At 50.8% G+C, this 20,219-nt stretch overlaps 1 protein-coding gene across 2 annotated transcripts in view; it reads left to right on the top strand.

The window, feature by feature from the left end:
- Ssbp3 (single stranded DNA binding protein 3) overlaps window positions 1-20,219 on the top strand; it is a 141,218-nt gene that overhangs the window by 116,385 nt on the left and 4,614 nt on the right. The window contains exons 7-15 of one of the 2 annotated variants that reach the window (XM_038333532.1): window positions 4,675-4,755; window positions 5,663-5,722; window positions 8,308-8,374; window positions 8,470-8,546; window positions 14,330-14,394; window positions 14,953-15,001; window positions 15,574-15,609; window positions 16,044-16,098; window positions 17,289-17,359. In XM_038333532.1, the coding sequence (XP_038189460.1) occupies window positions 4,675-4,755; window positions 5,663-5,722; window positions 8,308-8,374; window positions 8,470-8,546; window positions 14,330-14,394; window positions 14,953-15,001; window positions 15,574-15,609; window positions 16,044-16,098; window positions 17,289-17,359 (561 nt within the window). The remainder of the gene's footprint in view (window positions 1-4,674; window positions 4,756-5,662; window positions 5,723-8,307; window positions 8,375-8,469; window positions 8,547-14,329; window positions 14,395-14,952; window positions 15,002-15,573; window positions 15,610-16,043; window positions 16,099-17,288; window positions 17,360-20,219) is intronic. The other variant, XM_038333533.1, reaches the window with a different exon arrangement.

Below are 20,219 nucleotides of genomic sequence, written 5' to 3'. Positions count from 1 at the left end.
GCCTAAGAGCCCATTGTGAGCTGAGCCGCAGTGCTGCAGTGTCTGTGTAGATGGTTTCTTTTCTCTTCAGGAGGCCCGGGGCTCAGGGATCTTAGGGAATTGGAGTCACCACATATGCTTGGGGATTTCCCCATCACATTCTGGTGCATCTCTCCAAACCTTCAGCATGGGGCCTAGCCAGAATATGGCAGGAGGGTCTCCTGCTGGCTGCTGTGAAATGCTTTTCTGCAAAGACCTCCGATCTTCCAGCTGTAGGAGTGTTGCTCCCTACCACGCTGATGCCCATAAAGGCCTTTTCACTAAACCATTGGCATCCAGCCTGTAAGGTTCTGTGAAATGACCAACCACTTGCCTCAATCACACTGTAACAGAGCCTCCCAGGCCTCGCCTAAGTGGTTCTCACAACCTGCTGGAAGTAATACTACTTAATGCTGACATCACAGGAGAAAGAATGAAAAGGAGGTGTGGGGTGTTCAGGTGTCTGAAGGCAGCGGTCTAGAGCTGTCTGCAAGGGAAGGGCAAATCCATTAACAGGGTCGGGGCAGTATGAAGGCCACACAGAACATAGGTATATTTCTTACATTTTCCAAAATTCAGAGCTGGAATTGCCCTTCATTTGGTCCCCTGTCACCACTTCATAGTGAGGGCAGTAGATAAGTCTGACCTACTGCAGGACTGTAGTTCCCTTCCCAGCTCCCCCGGTCTCATAGAGCAGATCTATAATCTGTAGCCATTCTGGGCCTCAGTTTACCTTTCTGGACAGCAAGAGGGAGCTGGGTATCACACTATAGAGCCCTAGGTGTTTTGCCAACTCTCAGCCCTTTCTGTCATTGGGTTCTTCTGAGCACAGATACGCTGCTCACAGGCTTGAGGGATGGTGGACTCCTCCAGATCCCTGGGCCCCAGAATCAGGCTTTGAAACCCATCTGCCTCCCCAACATATAACTACAGTGCTAACGAGTACATTCGCCTTCCTGAGCTTTGTTCCCTGGCTATAAAACGGCATGGCTGGTGGTCCTTACATTGCAGAGCAAAGGATTAAGTGAGCTGGTGCAGGCAAAGCCTACTCTCCCCTGTGTTGTCAGGACTGGTTCTGCTCATCAGCGAGAGGACAAGAGCAGCCAGTGACAAAGCTAGAATTTGAACCCAGTTTCCCTCTCCAAGCCCTGTAGATGGGGACATAGAGTGTCACAAAGAGAGCCCTGGGGAGTGAGTTACAAAGCTTAGCTCAGCAAATACGTAGTTCCTGTTAGTCTTAGATGGTTCCCATCCCTAGCCCGCAGTCCTTCCCTATAAATGAAGGACACCAGGGAAAGAGGTGGCAGTCTGTTAGTGTAGGGCAATCTATAAGCAAGTGATTACTAGAGCTGGGCTCACCATCCTGAGCCACCCTAATGTTGTGTAGTTCTTGTGGCAGAAAACTCCCAGCATCCTTGAAGGGGTGGTACCTGGCCAGCCAGGCTTCTTGACAAAGCTATTTTAGAAAGGTTCTTTAAAAGCCTCCAGCAGCTGAACTCCAAGAAGGCCAATGGGGAACTTGTCCTGCCTGGGGAACTTAAGACTGGGACACCCTCCTTCCCTTATCCCACCCAGCTCACTTGTTCATTCTCTGGGGATGTTCAGGAGCCACTGCCTCCCATCTCAGCAGAGGTCAGAAACCTCCGGCGAGGGCTCTGCTCATTGGTTTTGTCGTACTTCCTGTGTGGTGTCTTGCCCATGCAGAACAAATTGAAAAGACCATTGAGTCCCCTTTCTCTAAACCAACTGACAGCTCTCTGAAAATGCCGGCTGGAAGGGGCGATGGGTCCACTTGTTTGTGGCCTGATGGTCTGACAGTCAAGCCCTCACCTCCTCTCGGAGACGGCAATGCACCTGGCATATTCTTCACGGCAGCGGTGACTTCTCAGAACACGATGTCACTTTGGTCCTGATGCTGTGGCAAGCAAGCTATGTGGGCTTTCTTCTGGGATGCTGCAGTCACGCAGCATGGTAAAACATGTCCAAGCTGAGGGTAGATGGTAGGGGTCCAGAGAACCTGTGTGACCCATACAGCAGGGTCTGGGAAAGGCCAGGGGCTGTACCTGGAAGTTTATAAGGCCGCAGGTCATGGCTGACAGTCAGGGAGGTGATGTGTCCCCTCAGGGAGATGACTTTGGTGTCATCCAAATTGAGGTTGCCATGGGTTTTCTCTCCGGGTGATCCCTAGGTTCAGAAGCCCTTTCCTTCCCTGTCCCCATATGCCAGGGCCTCACCAACAGCCTTGTTCTGTGGTGTGTCTGTCTTGGTGACAAACTTGCAATTTCCGCTTGTTCAGAGCCAACCTTGCCTTCTGTACCCCATGGTCCCTCTTGTGAAGATCTAGCCTCCTGCTACCAGCCCCACTTCAGGCCTGGTATTGAGCACTGAGCCTTAAGACTGCCATCATGTGAGGTCCCAAGGTGAGCACCTATAGGTGCTTCAAGTTGTTTCCTGTACTCAGAAAGTGATGTAGCCACTGGGAACCACGCCTGCTCAGTGGGCACACAGGTGTGAGCAGCTTGCCCAAAACAGTCTGCTTGCTCTGCAAATGCATGAATGTACGTATGTGACCAGGGAGGGAGACAGGGCTGTTAGGGAGGAGGCACTCCCCGCTGCCAAGAGCTGGGGGACCAGCAGACAAGCCTTTGCCCCCGCTTGGCAGCTGGACCTGACCCTTGCGCTCTCTTCCTCCGTTCTTTTTCATTTTCTTTTTTTGGGGGGTTGGCTTCAAATTATCTTGTTTTGTTTACATTACACCCAAGTTTTGTGGTACAAAAGACTTGCAGGTGCAAATATGTCCCGCCTTCATTAACTTCCCCTCCCTTTTTAATTTATGTGATTTCAATTTTCCTTCCCTGTACTGTTAATTAGGGGACCCTCTAATCAGTGCCATTATCACAGTGGTATTCATGTTTAGGAAAGCCGCTAAACAAATGCTTGCAAAATTGCTAAATGGCTAATTAATGTCTGTTAATTAAGAAAATTGCTCATGGTAACAAACCATGCCGTTGCTGGCAGCCGCTAGAAAGACACACACTTGTTGAAATTAGTAGCGTGGCAGGTAGGGGAACATCTGCTCCTCCAAGCTTTCCGGAAGTGCACAGCCCCTCGCTTAGCCAAGAAGCTCTAGGCCTGTCCCCAGTGGTGCCCTCAGCTGCTGGGCAGCTCTTGCCTCTAGTTTCATACACCTCTCTGTGGTCTCTACCTCACCTCCACCCCCACCTCCTTCCCAGCTCTGCATGGGCCCCTCAGTGGGCAGAGTGTGGCTGTGTGGTTTTGAGACTAAGAATGGACCCAATCACTGTAGCTAACTTGTCACTTTTCCTTTGAAAAAAGTAGCTTTCCTTATCCTTCATGAATATCTGGAGCTTTCCTCCAGACTCACTTCCAATACTAAGGGACAGTCATGGTGGAGAGTGCACTGGGGTGTGTCACTCGTGCCCCTATCCTGAGTCCAGGCTTCCCTGGCCTCTCTGACCCACAGTGGGAAACTTGTATGGCATTGTCTCCTGCACATGCGCATGTTTGTACATAAACACATGCATACACACAACATGTGTACATACTTTCTCATGTATAGTAAAAGTTATAAAGAGATGTGCTCCCTGTGATATGTAAGATTCTGATACTTTCTTTCTCTTTATTCCTTTTGTTTTTGCTGTGAATTAGCATTTGTACTTACTATATTCATATCAGCACTCACTCATAGGTTACAACCCGCAGTTTGACCAACTCTGTGGGTTAAGTGAATTCATCTCCTCATGTTGGTAGGGAGTCCAGAGCTTCGGGTCAGTTTGGAACTAGCTGGGAACACCAGGCGGCCCATCATCACCTGGTGTGGAAAGTGTGCCCTAAACCACCAAGCAGTGGTAATCCTGCCTGTGTCACTTGGCTCTCAGCCTGACTTTGCCACTTAGAGGTTTTGTGGCTGTGACCCCGTCTTTTCATTTCTTGGGACATGTTTTCCTCCTTTGTAAACGTTGAAAGGAGAGACACCACCATACAGAGCTATTCTGAGCTGTAGGTGAATTCATGAAGCACAGAGCCCTGGCACTGCTCACCATGGGTGGCCGCTTGGCAACTAGAACCTAGCGCCACCTGCTCCTCTGCTTCTGTCCATGTTCAGCCGTCATTCCCTCTGTCCCGCTTCCACCCATCAGGCCCTTGACAATACTGTCCCAAATTACTTGTTCTCTGTCTCAGACTGTGAGCTCCTTGAGGGCAGGGACGTCACCCTATTCCTTCTGTGTCTTCTGAAAGTGTTACTTGCAGGCTTTGCGTCTGGGTCCAGGGGCCCTGTCTATGCCATTGTCTGAGTCAACCAGCGTATTTAACATGGCAAACTCTGTTCAGCGGTAGCCTATGTCCGGCCCTCACTCCTGTGTGCTTTGATGAAGGTGCTTTGTTTTATTTTTTCGTTTTTTCCAAATCCCCTGTGAATGTACTGGTCAGCCTCCCTCCTTCCCGCCTGCCCGCCGTTGTTCGCCATTGAACCAGGACCCAAGCAGCGCTCCGCCACCTCCTGCCAGCCACAGCCCACCACCCGCACGCCCGCCGCCACTCTGCGTTTTGGTTTAATTTTTGTTCTTTTAAGCTTCTTCTGCGCTTCTCCATGTGCTGTGATCTATAACCTGCCTCTACTGTCTGGCCTCACAGGGTCCTCCGGGGTCACAGCCCTCGCCGCACGCACAGCCTCCACCTCACAATCCCAGCAGCATGATGGGACCCCACAGTCAGGTAAACGCACTGTGGCTCACCGGCCCACCAGCCGGGGGGCGCGGGGCAGGAGGAAGGAGAGAGCCGCAGAGGAAAAACAAAAATCAAAGTATGCTCCAGCATTGCCTTCCAGTCATAATTGACAAGTTTAATTTAAATATATATTTTTTTCTAAAGACAGTCTTCATTTCTTGGACATCCCACCCAGTTTGGATATGAAACCAAGAGAAAAGAAACAAAAATATTTCTGTGACCTTGCTAGTGGCCTTTATGTTTTTGTTTTTTCCTCTCTCACTTTTGTTTGATTTTGAGTTTGGTCAACCATTTGTTTGTAACCAAGGCTGCATCCCTGGCCTTTTCTTTGTGCACTCGCTGCTGAGAAAGCTTTCCTGCCCATTTCCCCGCATTAAGTTAGGGAGCCCGCTGTCCCTTGCTGTGTTTTTTTTTTCCATCATGTTTTCCCATAAGTCCTTGCTACTACCTTCCCACTCTTCCCCATTGATGGTTTCTGTGTGTGTGCTTGTGTGCGCGCTTGTGTGTGTGTGTCCTGCTTTGTCTGCAGACCTGAAGATGTGACGTCTCCCTCCTTTTTCTTGTTTTATTTGCCCTCGTGGAGAGCAGAGGTGGTCTCCTTTACCCTGCGTTGATTTAGCTATTCTGCATCCTGTGTGAGGTCCCAGCTGCTGTCCCTCCGCCCAGACTAGATTCCTGCAAGCCAGTGCAGGTTGGGAGCCGTGTGTTGTGTTGTGTGGATCTTTTGTTCCTCTGCCCAAGGGAAGTTTTGCCCGGAAGGAAGAGGCTACCGGACTAGAGAGAGCTTAAACGAGCACTAGTTGTAATAAACTGGACTTTGCAGAGTGCAAAGCATTTTTGTTTGTCGCTATTTAGTAGTTCAGGCTGTCATTGAACTAATTCCCTATAATTACAGCCTTTTATGTCACCGCGATATGCAGGCGGCCCCAGGCCCCCGATCAGAATGGGAAACCAGGTACAGTACATTTTCTTGTTTTCTCTTCCCTCTCAGCCGTCCTTGGACCTAGATAGACCTGGACTCAGGTCAGAAGTGAGGTGCAAGGCTCAGGGGTGGAGTATTAGGTTTTAAGGTGGGGATTAAACCTGCCCCAGGGTCAGCATTTAACTGTATTTAGAGAGCGGCAGCTGATGGGATTGCAGGGACTCAGCTCTTCAGGAGACAGTGGCAATGACCCTAACCCTCCCTTCCAGCCCCTTCTTGGAAGAGGGTCTTCCTCCTTAATGAAGTCAACTGATTATGTGCATTGTTTTTTTCCTGGAAGCTTTTGAGAATTGCCAAGACTGGCAAACATAATCCTGCTATTAGAGGGCCAATGTCCTGTAGGAGCGCTTAGGTCAGGAGCCCGGCTGCCGAGGGAGCAGAGTGTTTGTGAGATTTTTAGCAGTCTGCCTGTTTCCCCTAAACAAGGAAGGAGTTGATCATATAATTTAAAAAGTACCTTGCTTACGAAGAGGGCTTTTCAGCCCAGACCTTTCTCTGGTCTTTCAGGGTTGGCAGTTTGGGGTAGGCTGGCCTTCCTTGGACCAGCCCATTAGGGTGGATTGCTGAAGAAGTCCAGATGTCTCTACTGAGGTGGACAGGCCGATACAGTGTGATGGAGGCACTGGGGAGATTTCTCTTTGTGGGTTTTTTTTCTTTCTTTTTTTTTTCTTTCTTTTTTTGCCAGAATTCTTCCAATGACTTAGCAAAAACTCTGACAGCAGTCCCAGCACACCCAGAGCCAGGAGTTTAGTCACCTGTATTGGCACTCTCTGGGGGACTGTGGAGGAAGATCTTTGGTGTATATTTCCAATTTGCTATTTTCCTCTCCCAAAGTCCTTTGTTTCCTGTTTTCTCCAACACAGAGGAGGTAAATTTAGACAAAAGTAATTGAGAAATATAGGTTTTTTAGTAAAACAGACTTCTTGGGTGTGGAGGGAGGGAGAAGTGACTTTTCCAAGGCCAGGGCTATAGAAGAGCAAGCTTACCTCCAAGGACATTTCTGTCCCCCATGGGCCTCTGCAGGCTACGCACAGCAAGATTATGACCTCCACCTACAAGACTCTATTTCCTTCTCAGGTATGCAGGCCTTAGCCTTCTAGTGTGAGACCCGCTGTCCTTGGCAGTCAATCACACATCCTCCCTCCCCTGAAGAAAAGCCCAGATGGTCTTACCCCGGTTTCAGATGCCCCACCGAAGAGTCCCAACCCCCTTAACCTATATCCCAGCTAAAACGCCTGGTATGTAGCAGGTTTAGAAGCTATGGAGGACTACTGTACAAAAGGCAGCCATTGTTAAAGCTATCTGGACAGGATAGATGGGGTGTGCCTGTTCTGGGGATCTAGGAGGCCCCGAATCACCAATCTCCGTTAAAAACCACCAGTCCAGATAGGCAGACGCAAACCAGCCAGGTGAGTCACAATTCAGGAACTTGAGGGGAAAGAGGAGGGCAGCTAAATTTGGGTGCAGTGACCCAACCTCACCAGCTCCCAGGCAATCAGAAACAGCGGGTGACTGTAGCACTTTGTGACCCCAAGGTGCAGCCTAGCCAGAGGGGTTGGGGGGCTCTCAGAAAGCCCCTTGCCCTGGCCTCATGCCCCTGTTCTGAAGCTGGAGAAGCAGGGAGGAGGAGGGTGGGTCTGTCCCTCTCACCTCCTTGTTTGAGCCTGCTTAGCATTCCCTGTTAGTCAGCAGAGCTCTGCTCAGTTGCCTACAGTAGCAGCCAAGACTGGGGACAGTCATGGCCCCAGCCTCCACAAACATTGGCACCTTCAACCAGAGATAGAGGTGGCCTTCTATCACCAAGGCTTTTCTCGGAGAAACCAAAGTTCTTCTATGGGGCGTAAAAGGTCCCATAGAACACTTGGCCCACCCTCTGCTGCTCTCTTGTTTTTCAGATTGCAGCTAGAATGACTTTTTTCCTAAGTAAATGACTTGTAGTACTCCTTTTTGATGGCTGTCATGCTAGCTCCTGCTGCTTAAAAGAGCAGACCATCCTTCAGCAACCTCTTCTCTACTGCTAGCTGCTTTGCCACCTCTACGGTGGGAGCAGATGGAAGCTGGGTGGCCTGGGTGACTCTGGCTGACTCCGGCTCAAGCCGTTAGAGCTCTGGACTCCAGTTAACTCCACCTGGTTCACCTGTAGTGATAGTTTTTAACCAGTGGCTCCCTCTAAGTCCTTGTGATTTGGAGGTGTACTTAAGATGAGTTACAACTCTGGAGCAAAAGGGAGGTAGGATTGGACTTAAAACCGCAGTCCCTGGGGTTCGTGTGCTGCCCCTTGGATAAGGGTGGTGGGAATCCACAGCTTGCCATTACCAGACTGCAGATGTGCAGGTTTGGGTAGAGAGCCTAGCTCCCCACTTTATCCCTTCCTGCTCTTACAGTTTTGACTAACGCTCACAAGAACAACTGTCTGCCCTGCTTTCCAGAGCTGGGGAACTCCACCCAGCTCCCAGAGATAGTCTCGGGAAGGCCAGGTGGGGAGCAGGGTAGGGCATGGAGATGTCCCCCCCAAACTCTAGAAGGGTGACTCAAGCCATGTCTCCTGTTTCTCTCAGCCTCCAGGAGGAGTTCCCGGGACACAGCCATTGCTGCCCAATTCTATGGATCCCACACGACAACAAGGTAGAGAAGGTGGGAGGGTGGGTGGCTGGGACGTTGGGAGGGCTCCTCTTTGCTGTACTCCTGACAGCCCGTGGCTCATCTGTTTCCGTACACAGGTCACCCCAACATGGGAGGATCAATGCAGAGAATGAACCCTCCCCGAGGCATGGGGCCCATGGGGCCTGGCCCACAGGTAACCAGCTCCCTGCTTATCTGTCCGTCTGTCTCCCCTGCCATCTGTGTGCACCCGCTTTCTCTCCTTTCTCCACAGTCTGTCAGTCTCCTACATTTCTGGCTCTCAGTTGAGAGGAAGGGCACATTCAGATCCCCAGTTCCTCTCCCTGTCCGTGAGATGCTGGGTGGGAATAGCCTCTGGGTAGACAGTGGGCAGACCTGATAACCCCAGAGAACCTGAGCACAGGGCACAGCCAGGGAGCCACCTGGGTGGCAGACCTATCCAGGGTAAGTGTCACAAGCTATGAAATGAGATCTCCAGAAATCCAAAGCCACTTCCCACCCTGAGTAGAGTAGACTTAAATGGGCTACAGGACCACCTTGTGCTTTAGTGATAGAACAAGTCAAGTGAGCAGTGATGTCCTTGGGTTACTTACTTAGACTTCTCTGGACCCCAGTGTGCAGTTTTTCCACCTGTCAAATGAGGGTCTTTGTCCATGTTTTCAGGGAATGGGCTCACCCCCAGGCTTCTGCTCCATCTTGCTGTTTACCAGTGGGCTCCATTATTGAGAAAGCACAGTTTAAAAACCTACAGGACAGCCCTTGCACAGGGCAGAGTCAAGATTTGAAAGCACAGCATCTTCTCCAGAGTCAGAAGTGGGTCTCTGTCCCCTTGGCCTGAGCTGTGTGGGATTTACTGATGTTAAGGAATTGACAGTGGTGTTGGCTTTTCAGTGTGTTACAGGCTCTGACTGGTGCAAAGTGAGATCTTGTTTTCCCTGTGGGGACTCTGAGAGGATCAACAACCACATCTCTAGGATGAATAAGGTGTCCACTCTATAGGGTGCTGAAAGAACTCAATGCTCAGTGTAATCCCTGGGCCTCGGTAGCCCCCATGAAGAAACATTTATATTTTCTAACTTTAAGAACTTAAAACTGCTGGGGATAGTGGTGCACATCCTTAATCCCTGGGGACAGGAGGCCGAGGCAGCTGGAGCTCTGTGAGTTCCTGGCCAGCCAGTGCTACATAGTGAGACCCTGTCTGAGGACATAGCAAGTTCCAGGCCAGGCCAGGTAGGGAAACAAAACAAAAACAGAACTTAAAACCAGTGTTCATGACTTTAGTTGTTGAGATTTGATTAGGCCCATTTTCTTTTCCCAGCAAAGTCATTTACAGCTTGTTAGGCCTAATAGTGAGGTCGAGTGAGGGTAGAGGCTGTGTGTGTCTCAGTGGCAGAGCTGTTGCCTAGCATGCATGTGGCCCTTGGTTCCATCCCCAGCATCACAAAATGTACAGTTGAAAAAAGACAGAGCTGGAGATGTAGCTCAGTTGGTAGAGAACCTGCCTGGCGTGCAAGGGGCCTGGGTGTGTGACCCCAGTACTTGGAGGTGTCAGCCCCAACTCCACAGTGAGTTCGAGGCTAGCCTGGGCTACATGAGAGCCTACCTTAACAGAAACCTTGCAGACCTAGAGTAGGAACGAGAATTCAGCACCCAGGGTGCCCACAGACTATTCCAGAAGTTTCTCTCTCCTGGCTCCAGAGTGTCACACCGTGTAAGTCTAGCATACTTTCACAAAGCGACAGGGTCCCAGGGTCTGAGATCCCTTGACCTCTTGCCTGGCCACATCAGTGTGGAGGCCTAAAGGTCCTTTGTTCATGCCTAGAGCATGCTGGGTAGTGTGTAATAATAAATCCCCAAACCAAATCTCTCTTGAGCAGCCTGGAATCCCCATGCCAACTTACTCTGAGACACGAAGCCATGATGTTGATTTAGTGTTAGGCCAGGGACAGTCGGGGAGTGGGCATCAGGGTCATCTAGGATTTATCAGAGACGTTTTTGGACCCTGTCTTAGTTACTGTTCTATAATTGTGAAGAAACATCATGACCAAGACAACTTATAAAGGCAAGCATTTAATTGGGGCTGGCTTACAGTTTCAGAGGGTTAGTCCATGTCATCATGGCGGTGAGTCTGGAGGTGGGCAGGCAAGCATGATACTAGAGCAGCAGCTGATAGCTCACATCTGATCTACAGGTTACAGGCAGAGAGAGACAGAGAGACTGATCCTGGTGTGTGCCCATGCTGGGCCACACCTTCTCAACAAGATGTTCCTACTCCAACAAAGCCACCTCTCCTAGTCCTTCCAAACAGTTCCACTAACTGGGAACCACACATTTGAACATGAGCCTGTGGGGACCTTTCTCTTTCAAACCACCACAGATCAAAGCTTTGAACTAGAGAGAATAGACCCTCTTTCTTCCCCTGGTACTTTTCTTATTCCCTGACCACTGAGGCTACTGCCCAGGCACAGTAACGGATAAGAGAGAATGGCCTTAAACTTAGTACTGGGAGACACTCCTCTCTCCAGAGTCAGCTCTTACTCCTGTTGACATGGTGTGAGGCAGGGCAGGAGTGGCTGTGAACACCTGCTGTCTTTTTACAACTCTGCCTTCCGACCTGGGCCACTAGGGTCCAGCAGCATGATTGAGCACCACTGTATGAGCCGTGCTGTCCTGAGGCTAGACATAGAGGTAGGGCACCTTGTATCATCCCGAGTGAAGGATCAGAATGCATTTGGTTAGTGACCCCTCGAGAATTTTCAAAAGGAGATGGGAAACCGATATAGCATGGTCTGGGGCTATTTTATAGGTTTCAAAACCAGGTAGAGTGGTTTTTGATCCTGTATCCTATCTCAGCCCAAATCCAGTCATTTTCCTCCAGGGCCCATGATGGTTTTTAAGCATGCAAAATTGCCATCTGGAAAGAGGCAGTACTTCAACTTAATCCAGTTCCATCTCAAAATCACATATGTTAACGTGAGATAGTGAGTGCCCTATTGTCCGAGATCTGGGGAGTGAGTTGTTAGACAAAGCTCTGTCTTTCAGGGTTTGGTTGCACGTGGTGAAACAGGTTCAAGACCCTTGGAGACTCAGGGTACCAGCCAACCCCAGGCTGCTGCCGTAGCAGTTCCGGTGTTCCAGCCAGAGCTAGACTCAGACCACAATCCTAGTTCGTCTGTGTTTTAACAAGTTCAGATAGAGCACATTCTTGATTCTCCAGGGACAGTCCTGTGACACCTGGAGAAACTGAATCTCCTGGGGCCCCAGACCCAAGGCTGACACACGCTCAGAACTTCAGAAAGACAACTTAATCTTGTGCCGAGCACCCCAGCTAAGTTAGAGGGAGTGAGGCTGGGGAGCCTCCTCTTGCTAGGCACCCTGGCTTAAAGCAGAATATGTCTCCCTCCCCTCCCCTCACTACCCAGCAAACTGCCTGCATAGCTCCAGGTCCCTCTGCAGATGAATCTAGTGATAGTGCATTTGAAGAGAAAGCCAGCACGGAGCAGGCGACAGGCGGAAGTCTCCCCCTGAGGGAGCTACAGAAAGTCACCAGTCATGTCTCCCATGTCACCCTAGTCCAGCAGAGCTGCAGGACAGGTGCTGCTGTTCACCAGCTAGGAGCCAGGAAGGGAGGGAGGCCTTGTGCCCATGTCCTCCCCGTCACTGTGGAGCAGTGCTGAGGAGGGTAGATAGTCAGCTCCTGTTTAGTGCCCAGTCCTCTCCAGCAGCTCCAGAACCTGGGGACTGATCTTCCAGCCCCATGTGGACTTAGTCTCCAAGATGGGTTTCAGCTCAGCTTCTGGTCCTGCCTTACTGGGTGTGCAAGTGTCTGGCCTTTCTGAGCCTCTAGATTGTCACCTGGGAAGTGGGAGGTATGGATTGACCCTTTGGGGTGTGCACCTGTAGGAGGAGGACTTGCCATAGCTCAGTGCAGGATGCTGCCTTGTTAGCAAGCTGGGTAGGCTTGGAATCCTCTGCATCTCCCATCTGGGGCAGTGTCTTGGGGTTTCTGTTGCTGGGAGAGACATCATGACCACAGCAACTCTTATAAAGAAAACATTTAATTGAGGGTGGCTCGCTCATAGTTTCAGGAGTTTGGCCTATTATCATCATGAAGGGAGCATAGCAGCGTGTTGGAACTGAGAGTGCTACCTCTTGCAGGCAATGTGAAGTTGATTGACAGTCATAGTGAGGGAAGCTTGAGAAAAAGAGACCTCAAAGCCTGTGCTGCAATAACACACTTCCTCCAGCAAGGCCACACCCCCTAATAGTGCTACTCCCTTGGAGGGCCATTTTCTTTCCAACCACCATAGGCAGCATGCTGCATGTCTATCTGAATAGCCTTCTTTTGGCCCAAGCTTTGTGCTGTGGTAACATCCTGGCCTCGGTTAGCCCTGGAGCATGAACTTGCCTTTTCTGGGGAGAAAAGCAGGTGTGTAGCTCTGGCACCTGGAAGATCTTTCTCATGGGCTAATTCTCACAGACCATAGTGTGCTAGCTTCCTGTGAGGGGCAGAATAGGGGTAGAAACATTCCACAGCCACATTGAGGGTGATGGTGGGTCAGCTGCTGTCATCTCAAGTCACCATGCTTCTTGTCGCTGTTTTGTAGACAAAACAGGGCTGTGGTCCTGGCAGAGCCTGGCACAGGCCGTTGTCCCGGCTTGGCATGTGGCCATTCTGCCCCTTCGGTGCCCCACTTTATTATCTCCGGGGGAGCTGCCGTGGCTGCTGAGCATCCACGTACACATAAGACACACGGCACAGCTTTATCCTCCGTCGTGAGAGCTGTCGTTTATGCACTTGCCGGAGTGGACAGCTGGGTTCGGCTGTCCTGTGGACTCTGTACCATGCAGGGTATCTGCCCAGCGCAGGCCCGGGGAGTGAGGCTCTGTGTAAACTGGCTGCAGCCTGCCCTCCCTGTAGACCCTACTCCTTGCCAGGCTTCTGGGTATCAGTGTCTGAATCCTCCATACTCACAGCCTCAGTGAGTGACCTCGCAGAAGACAGGCCCCTCCGTCGTGACGTTTGGGAGACAGTTTTTTGGAAAGACCTGTTTTCAGCCCAGTGTTAACCTCTGTGCTTGTCTGACCCATCACTGTCCCCTGGCTTTGCCTCCTTCTGTCAGAGGTTTTGGGAGAGATCCAGGAGGCTTATGGGTAAGAACCTGGCCTGCCATTTGCTAGCTGATTTTGGCCAGCCGCTCACTCTTAGCCCTCCAGCCTCTTTGTTTGTAAGGGGAACTAGCTTCAGAGTATTATTACGAGGACAGGGCAGACTCGGTAAGAGAGTGTGTGCACAGCAGTAGGGTTCGCACTGGAGTGCTCGTGCCATCAGCATCCCACCAGCCTACTTCTCCTAGATGCCCGACAAGGGCGGTGCCCAGCGTATAGTTGGTGCAGGTTGTTCTTTTCTGTGGCAGTTTGTGTCAACCATTGAACACCTTGGGTAGTAGAGTTAGGGTGTAGCCATGGAGTCCCTTAGAGTCTAGCAGGATGGGAGGGATGGTCATGTGGCTGGTAGGGGAAGAGTGTTGAGCATCTTGAGGTTAGTGGAATGGTGGCTGGGGCCCTCTGTTGTCTTCTCCCTCAGAGTCCTTGTGGCCCCTATCACCAATCAGCGTTGGACCTGGTACCGAGTCAGCCCTTCTACTTGCTGAGCTGTGGGAAGGGGCAAACAGCAGCTTACTGAACAAACCCTTTTTAGGGAATAACATGTTGAAACCCCCCCCCCCCCCCCCCCCCCCGAAAACGCATTGACTGTCGTGACTGTCCCTCTGTGCTGGCTTGTTGTCATTGTGGTCCCTGTCACTTGATCCCCATCCTTTCTGAAAGAATATATGATTTTTTTTTTCTCATCAGGTTGTCTTCACAGACTAACCCTCTCACTTATATTCTGTGTTTGTCTCCCCTCCCCGGTTCCCCTTCTCCTTCTCATAGACTGACCCTTGGTTATCGTTGCAGAATTACGGCAGCGGCATGAGACCACCACCCAACTCCCTCGGCCCCGCCATGCCTGGGATTAACATGTAAGGCAAAAAGGCCCTGGCCAGTGCCTCAGGGCCTATGGCCTCCCCACTCAAGTTGGAACCCCAGAAGACTCCTAAGAGTCACTGGTGCCTCTCAGGACCTCAGTTTCCTCATCCTTACACAGTGTCGTGTGCCAGGCACAGTGTTGGGCATACTCATTATCTTCAGGCTACACCTGCAAGGCGTGGTTATTCCCTGCCTGTGACGTCACTGAGGCACAGAGAGGTAGAATGACTTCCTCAGGCTTGCACAGCTTCAGTGGCTGATCTAAGATTTAACCACTGATCTCTAGTGCTTGTATGAGAATCTGTGGCCTATCTTTCTAGGGAAAAGCAGAAAGACTTTATATATCATTTTATAAATATGTAATTTACAAGTTATACATAAAGTGTGAAGGAGTGTGTGAGTCTCCAGCCATGGGGCTACCTGTCACCTCCCCAGAGTCAGGTGGCCTCTGGGACTTCTGCGCTGATGTCAGCCTGCTCCTCTGCCCCTGCTGGCTCCATCTGTAGAGTCTCTAGCATCACATTGATTGTTTTCATCTCTCCTTCTCTCAGGGGCCCAGGAGCTGGCAGACCCTGGCCCAATCCCAACAGTGCTAACTCAGTGAGTATCCAGGTCTGGTGGGACACCGTTATCCAGGAAGGAGGTTCTGGGCACAGGGTAAATCCTGTCTCCAGATGTCAGGATGGAGAAGTGCGGTGGGATTCCACCTCATGCCTCTGAGAAGAAGGCGCCTGTGGGTGGAGCCCTTGGGCAGTGTGCTGGGGTCCTCGAAGGTGGTCCTGCCCTGCAGAAGCTCATGGGTACCAGCAGAGAGCCTGGGCTTCAGATGCATCATTTGTTAAGGGAAGAGGATTTTGGTTCTAGCACTGAGGCAGATGATTGAGGGCTCAGTGCAGACAAGCTGGGAAGAGGGGTGGGTGTGGGTGTTGTTCTCTCCCACCCTCCCAAAAGGAAGGCTTCCTGGAACCGTACTATTGGAAAACAAGGCCAGTCCCCAGGACCACTGCATTGTGGCCTCATTCCTGTCTCAGATCTCTTCCGGAAACTTACCGGGTTACTAATTCACTGGGGCCCCGTGCCTCTCCTAAGAGTGGGTTTGGAAGTGAAAGGGCACAATACTTGTCTGCCAGGGAAGGCAGCTCCAATAAATGGCTCCTAAATCTTCTTTCCAGATCCCGTACTCCTCCTCATCACCCGGTACCTATGTGGTAAGTGCAGCTGTGGGTTTTGACTACCCAGTGCCAATGACCAACTGCTGCCTGGCAGGAGAGCCCAAGATCCAAATTGCTAGGGCTTTTGCTATCAGTGTTTAGGTATTTGTACAGGCCCGGAGTGGCCCAAATTTCTCCAAACCTGACCCAGGAGAGGTCTCCTTCTGAGCTGCTGCCCAGCAGACTGCTCCTATAGTGCCTCTGGCTTTCATTAGTAACTGTGTGCTCACCCTCCCCTGATGCCTCTTGACTTGAGAGGAGGATGTGTAAGTCCAGCTTTCTTCAGGCTTGCATGCTCCAGTTCTGAGTGCAAGAGACACACGCTCAGCCCTGGAAGGTGCCAGGCTTGCCTGGGCACTGGTAGGTAGCCTAGCAGCCTCCCAAGCTCTTATCACCACAGGTTACTGATGGCAGCTTTTATCTCATCTCAGGGACCCCCTGGTGGTGGCGGCCCTCCAGGAACCCCCATCATGCCTAGTCCTGCGGGTAAGAATCTTTAAGGGCAAAGAAAAGCCTGGTGGGAGTGGGGTGCCGTGTGGTCCTGAGGGCTCTGTTGCAGAGCCCGGTCTTTCAGCCACTGCTTCCTGAGCAGTGCATCCTCTGTCAGGCACTGACACCTAGGGATGGGATTTAAGGGCCCTGAGCCCTTTGACATCACTGACCCATGGTGTGGCCTTGGTCACGTCATCCACCTTGTGCTCCTTTACATTGCTTAGTGAAGAACAAGGCCAAGGCTGAGCCAAGGTCAGGAACAACAAGGTTTCTTTACCCTAGGTGACTCAGAAAGGGTCTTTGGGGCCCCTGGAACTTGGGGCACACACACACTCCCCATGAAGTTCCAGATCTCTAGGCTTCTTTCTGGTCCTCTGTGTAAGAGATCTCCTTTCCCTGTTTCTTTTATCTGGAGAGGGCAGGTGCACACATGCACACACACACACAGTCACAATTATCTGTCTACTCGCTAAGAATAGCATTGCAGTCAGCCGGAAGGAGTGCAGCATACATCCCCTACCCAGCCCAAAATAGAGGGAGAATTTCTGCTCCTGAGAGAGCACTGCTAACTTACTTCCTGAGGAGACTTTCCTGGCTGGGTGGGGAGTGGCCGGAGCCTCCCCTTCTAGCTCCCTATAAAGGAAATCTGCTCAGCTGCAGGGGTGGAGCTGACTGCAGCCACAGCTGGCTCCCGCTCCAGCTCCCCCTCTGCAGCATTGATGAGCAGCGTGACCTACATTCAGACTGGGTCACGTTAACCCACTCCGTATGTTAATGCGTCCCCAGCCCCGTCCCTGTCTCCTTCCTACCCCTTACCTAGCAGAGTGGTTCTGGGTAACTTGCTGCATTTTCTTTCCCTGGGTGGGGCTGAGGGACAGCACAGGTGTGTCCTTGTGTCCTTGCTGAGCCTGTGGAACAGATCTGAAGTCCCCTGTGCTGTACCTGCCCTTCTGCCCAGATACCCTGAAATTCCTGGGTTTGTGGTTGAGTGCTTTTCACAGTTGAATTTTCTGTGATTAAAAACTTGGTGAATCTTCATTAAATACAAATTACCCAGAAGATGGTGATACTTAGAAGAAATTTTAGGTGATAAAATACCAAAGAATGAGTTCAAGTGCCACGAGTTTGTTTTAATTAAGAAATGAATTAATCACTTCAACTATACGGTTTCCACTATTCTACAGACTCAACAAATTCCAGTGACAACATCTACACAATGATTAATCCTGTGCCGCCTGGAGGCAGCCGGTCCAACGTGAGTCTGCTTTCTTCTCATTTACATACCAGATACCATAACAAATCATAATTAACTTCATCAGCTGAGGGGAAAGCAAGTGTAATTGATTTCAGCCATTTGTTACCAAAGATGAATAAAATAAACCATCAGAAAAGTGATTACCTCTTGGGCAAGTCAGTCCTCATCTTATCACTAGTGGAGGTGGGGAGGGGCCAGGGTTCACCCTCTGATCAGATGTGAGGATTCTGGCAAGGGAAAGTACCAGGCTGCAGGGCGCTCAAACTTAGTCCCCTTATCCTAACTGGCTGTGCCACCTTGGAGTTCCTCTCTCCCATCTTCCCTGTCTCTTGAGCGTTATAGCTGAGGGTGAAACCTGAGGTGTGCCTTTGGGGACCCACCTCACCCATGTCAGTGCCTGCATGGCAGCTGCTTACCTCTACTCCGGCTCTCCTCTCATCCGGGATTCCACCTGCCCTGCTTCTCGTGTGCCTGTCCCTAGTGCCACCTTCCCTAAGCACGCTATATGGGACTGCTGTGCAGCCAGGTCATCATCCTCCTCACCTCTGGAAGGAGGACATGAGCTGATCTAGTGTGGGTTCTGGGGTGCCCTGGGCTTGGAGAGGAGGTAGCCCTGGGACCCTCTGGTTTTGTGGGCCCAGTGCCCAAGATAATAAAGGAATCACATCAGGTGTCATTCCCATGTGTGGGCTGCCCTGCACTGAAGACAGCACACATTTTTCTGTCTGCCTGTTGATGAGGAACAAGTCCAGGACTTGTGCACAGTAAGCACGTGCCCTCCCCTCCTGGGCTGTGCCACCAGCACTAGTACTGAATACATTCCGTCTCCCCAGCAGCCCTCCCACCCAGCCACTAGCCTTGCCACCCCTCACTGGGGTTGTCATTCATCCAGATATTAGTGGTAAAAGCTCTGTATGCTGAGATACCCCAGGCGTAAGTCCTGTGTCATAACAGTGGGTGTCGATGGTTGAGTGGAAAGAGTACCACCCAGAGGCCCACTGCACAGGTGGACACCACTGTGGTTGAGTCAGACGGACATGGCTTAGATCATCTGTCACCCGCAGTCACTGTTGGTGTGTTTTCCCAGCCTGTGGGTGCTGATGGGCATTACTCCGGCTGTGTTTTCCTAAGGGCTGTGGCACCAGGGCACGGCCGCTGTCTCCCTGCTGCTGCAGTTCACCCTCCAGTTTGCATTAAGGTGGTACTGGGTTTGCCTTTGCCACTGTGAATACTGTGACCATGTACTTAAGAGCTGAGGTCATTGAAACTACGAACCGTGACAATGCCAGCTCCAGTGTGACCCAGACAGCACCAAAGAGAAAGCTAAATAACCCTCATTCTTTCGACAGGTTTAAAGGCACAGAACTTGAGGACACTCAAGAACATTACACTGTGTGTAGAGACTTAGGGGTGGTCAGGGAGGGGTGGAGAAGCTCTCTCCCCCTAGGGTGTGGCTGCTGGCACAGCCTTCTGAACCAAAAGCTCTATTTCTTCTTTGGAGTGATTCAGGTGTCCAGTCAAAAACAGTGACCCCCGAGTTATCGTGAGCATATGCTTGAGTGAGCACAGCCATCATCCCATTCCCTGATTGCACTGTAAATGAGACAGTTGTGTTCGGATCTAGTGGTTGCAACAGAAAGTCCTATGTGTGAACCAAAGGGAAGGCATTTTTGATAACTATAGATGTCCCAGCCCTTTGGGCACAGCTGTGTTCTTCACAGTATGCCAGTGACACCACACATTGTTGTAACACAAGACTGCACACCCAGTGTGCAGCTCAGGGTTAGAGCCTCTGCCTGAAATGCAGGAGACCCTGGGTTCCATCCCCAACACTACCAAGAAAACAAAACAAAAGACAATTCCTGGTAGCTCTGTTAATTTAAGAGCTGAAATTCTACATTATCTTGATTTCCATGAGGAAATTTAATGGGACTGCAGAAAGCAGAACTGTTTTCTTATTAAATCCAGCTCGAGTTTGCTCATTGATCTGCATGTCCAGCAAACAGCTTTAATATCACTCTTGGAAGATCCATCTGAAACATCTTGCCAGTGGAAAGGAGGGCATCCCTTACAACCCCCCCACCCCCCCGTGCCATCACTTCTGTGAGAACAGCCTTCATGATGCCGTTCAGGTCGCTTGTAGCTTTATAAAAGAACATCATGCGAATTTTACTTCCTAGAAATAGAGACTGCCGGGCGGGTGGTGGTGGCACACGGCCTTTTCTCTGTGAGAGTTCAAGGCCAGCTTACTCCACAGAGCTAGTTCCAGGACAACCAGAGCTGTTACACAAAGAAACCATACCTCAAAAAGTAAAAAGAAAGAAGAAAGGGAAGAAGGGGGGGGGGAGGAAGGGAGAATACCAACTGGGCGTGGTGGCACATGCCTTTAAGCCCAGCAGTTGAGAGGTGGAGGCAGGTGGAACTCTGTTCAAGGCTAATCTGATTTACACATAAAAAACCCTTTCTCAAACCCCCCCCCCCAACACACACTCTGCCCAGATAATAGAATGCCTCTGTTGGATGCCTGTAAAATGACAGTCATCTCTGGCAACCACAGAAAAGTTGTTAAGGGGCTGGAGAGATGGCTCAGAGGTTAAGAGCACTTACTGCTCTTTCGGAGGTCCTGAGTTCAATTCCCAGCAACCACATGGTGGCTCACAACTATCTGTAATGAGATCTGGTGCCCTCTTTTGGCCTGCAGATGAACATGTAGGCAGAACACTATACATAATAAATAAATCTTTGAAAAAAAGAAAGAAAGAAAAGTTGTTAAGCGTTGCCTTTAAAAACTCAAGTATTTTTGCTGGGCGGTGGCAATGCCTGCTTTTAGTCCGCACACTCGGGAGGCAGAGGCAGGCGG

Source organism: Arvicola amphibius, chromosome 6 (genome assembly GCF_903992535.2).
Source record: "Arvicola amphibius chromosome 6, mArvAmp1.2, whole genome shotgun sequence".
Taxonomy (NCBI): domain Eukaryota; kingdom Metazoa; phylum Chordata; class Mammalia; order Rodentia; family Cricetidae; genus Arvicola; species Arvicola amphibius.
The sequence above is the reverse complement of the archived record's forward strand: the minus strand, read 5'-3'. Positions and strand labels throughout refer to the sequence as shown.